The sequence below is a fragment of the Athene cunicularia genome (assembly GCF_003259725.1).
Source record: "Athene cunicularia isolate RWA chromosome 13 unlocalized genomic scaffold, athCun1 chr13_part1, whole genome shotgun sequence".
In the NCBI taxonomy this organism is placed as follows: domain Eukaryota; kingdom Metazoa; phylum Chordata; class Aves; order Strigiformes; family Strigidae; genus Athene; species Athene cunicularia.
Genome location: NW_020799117.1, coordinates 20,043,879 through 20,046,469, shown reverse-complemented (window position 1 = coordinate 20,046,469; position 2,591 = coordinate 20,043,879). Strand labels below are relative to the sequence as shown.

General features: G+C 60.3%; 1 protein-coding gene across 3 annotated transcripts in view; it reads left to right on the top strand.

Moving 5' to 3' along the window:
- The window catches only part of PCDHGC3 (protocadherin gamma subfamily C, 3), a 38,311-nt gene that overhangs the window by 9,012 nt on the left and 26,708 nt on the right, over positions 1 to 2,591 (top strand). The window contains exon 1 of one of the 3 annotated variants that reach the window (XM_026858001.1): positions 276 to 2,501. The exons of the other annotated variants lie outside the window; for them this stretch is intronic. Within the exon in view, the coding sequence (XP_026713802.1) occupies positions 327 to 2,501 (2,175 nt within the window). The 5' untranslated portion in view covers positions 276 to 326. Of the gene's footprint in view, positions 1 to 275; positions 2,502 to 2,591 lie in introns of those variants that run through there. 3 annotated transcript variants of the gene reach the window in all.

The window sequence follows — 2,591 nt, the reverse complement described above, 5'->3', positions numbered from 1 at the left end:
ATGAATGGGAGCGGCGAGCGCTGAGCGCGGCCCCGCAGCGCGGAGGGCATCGCTCCCCGGCCGCCCACCCGGCAAGGATGCCCAGGGCAGGGAAGGCGGGCCGGGCCCTGGGGCTGCCGCCTGTCTTCTCTTTCTGTTTGTTCTTGCACAGCTCCTCTGCCCAGATCCGGTACAGCATCCCCGAGGAGCTCACCCGGGGCACCTTCGTGGGCAATATCGCGAAGGACCTGGGCACCGATGTGGCGAAACTGACGGCAGCTAATCTGCAGGTACTGTCCGATTCGGATTCACAGTACTTCTCGGTCAATGTGAACACCGGTGTCATAATGGTCAGCGAGCGGATAGATCGGGAGCAGCTCTGCGGGCAGAACCCCCGCTGCTTCCTCCACCTGAAACTTGCCATCGAGAACCCAGTGGAGTTTTACCGCATTGAGGTGGAGATCCTGGATATCAATGACAACCCCCCAGAGTTCCCCAGTGATGAGGTTTCCTTGCGCATCTACGAGCTGGCGTCCCTGGGTGCCCGCTTTCCCATCCAGCCTGCCCAGGACCCCGATGTGGGCACCAACACCTTGCAGACCTATCACCTGAGTGCCAATGAGAACTTCAACCTCAACGTGAAGGCACGCACTGATGGTGGGAAGTTCCCTGAGCTGGTGCTGGAGAGGGCCCTGGACCGGGAACTTAGAGCTTTCCATCACCTGGTCCTGACTGCTGAAGATGGAGGCTTTCCCCCCCAGTCCAGCAAGATACGCATCACTATTCAGGTCCTGGATGCCAATGACAACCACCCAGTCTTTGACAGACCATCGTATGGAGCCCGCTTGGTGGAGAACTCACCACTGGGAACCCTCGTGGTGAAGTTAAATGCCACCGATGTGGATGAAGGGCCCAATGGAGACATACGCTACTCCCTCAGCAGCCACAACTCAGCTGCCCTACACCAGATCTTTGCCGTCGATGAGCAAACTGGGGAGATTCGTGTTCAGGGCAACCTGGACTTCGAGGAGGCGACAGTGTACGAGATCGAAGTGGAGGCTAAGGACATGGGGTCACCCACAATGGAGGAGCACTGCAGTGTGGTGGTGGAAATCACTGATGTGAATGACAATGCCCCAGAGGTCATTCTCACCTCCTTCTCCAGCTCCCTAAGCGAGGACGCACCCCCGGGCACAGTGGTGGCTGTGATACACGTCAGAGACAGGGACTCTGGTGAGCAGGGCAGGGTCCAATGTCATGTGTCTCCAGACCTTCCCTTCCAGCTGCGTAAGGACTATGAGCACCAGTATTCGCTGCTAACCAGCACCCATTTGGACCGGGAGAAGATTGCCTACTACAACGTCACCATCTCTGCCTCAGACCTGGGTAGTCCCCCACTCTCCCGCCATACCACCTTGCCAATCGCCCTGGCAGATGTCAATGACAACGCGCCCCAGTTTGAGCAAGCATCCTACGAAGTGCTGGTGGCAGAAAACAATGCAGTGGGCAGCGTGCTGGTTACAGTTTCTGCTGCCGACCCTGACTCGGAGCAGAATTCCCGTCTCTCCTATTCCATCCTGCGAGCTGGTGGGACAGATCCAGGCCTGGATCCAACTCGCTACCTCTCCATACATCCCACAAGTGGGCAGATCTCTGCCAAACTCCCCTTTGACTATGAGCAAACCACCTATCTCCAGTTTCATGTGGAAGTCTCTGATGGTGGCTCCCCGGCCCTGAGGAACAGGACGCTGGTTCATGTTTTTATAGTGGACCAGAATGACAATGCCCCACGGGTGCATTTCCCCAGGGCCGGGGAGGACTCCGCTACCCAGTTCCGAATCTCCCCCTCCACCGCCCCTCCTGCTCTTATCACCAAGGTGGTGGCAATAGATGCAGACTCGGGGCGCAATGCCTGGCTCTCCTACCACCTCGTGGAAGCCACAGACCCGGGGCTTTTCAGCGTGGCCCTGCGTTCCGGGGAGATCCGGATCATGCGGGCCCTGCAGGAGACGGATGCCTCTGCGCACGAACTGCTGGTGGTGGTCCGGGATGCCGGGGAGCCCCCACTCTCCACAGCTGTCACACTGGTGGTGCTGGTGGAGGAGAGGGGCCCAGAGGCTTTGCAGGGCTCTGAGGTTCGGGCCACTGACGGTGGGGGCTTGCCCACAGTTACACTTTATCTGATCGTGTCCCTAGTGCTCATCTCCACCGTATCGCTGGTGGGACTGGCAGTGCTAGGCGTGCGGTGCCTCCGGTGGGGCTCTGCGCCTGCCAACCAGAGCTGCTGCGTGGAGAGCGTGAACACGCTTCAGCCCCCTCCCAGCCACATTTTTGGGCACTTGCACTATGAGCCTAAGCAAGGGGACACGGTGATGGGCGTCCAGGTGACAGCCACGGCACCCCCTGCCCCGCGGTACCGCTCCTGCTTTTCGCCGGTTTCGGACATCAGCGAGTTCATGTTTGTGAAACCCTCGGCGGGTCCAGCCGGGGCCAACCCGCCGGATCCCACACTGTGCAGCGAGGTGAGCTCGGGAGCGTGTCCCCTGGCCTGACCGCAGCCCCGGCGTCTGCGGGGCTCGGCACCGGAGCCGCTCGGGGTGCGGCACCCCCAG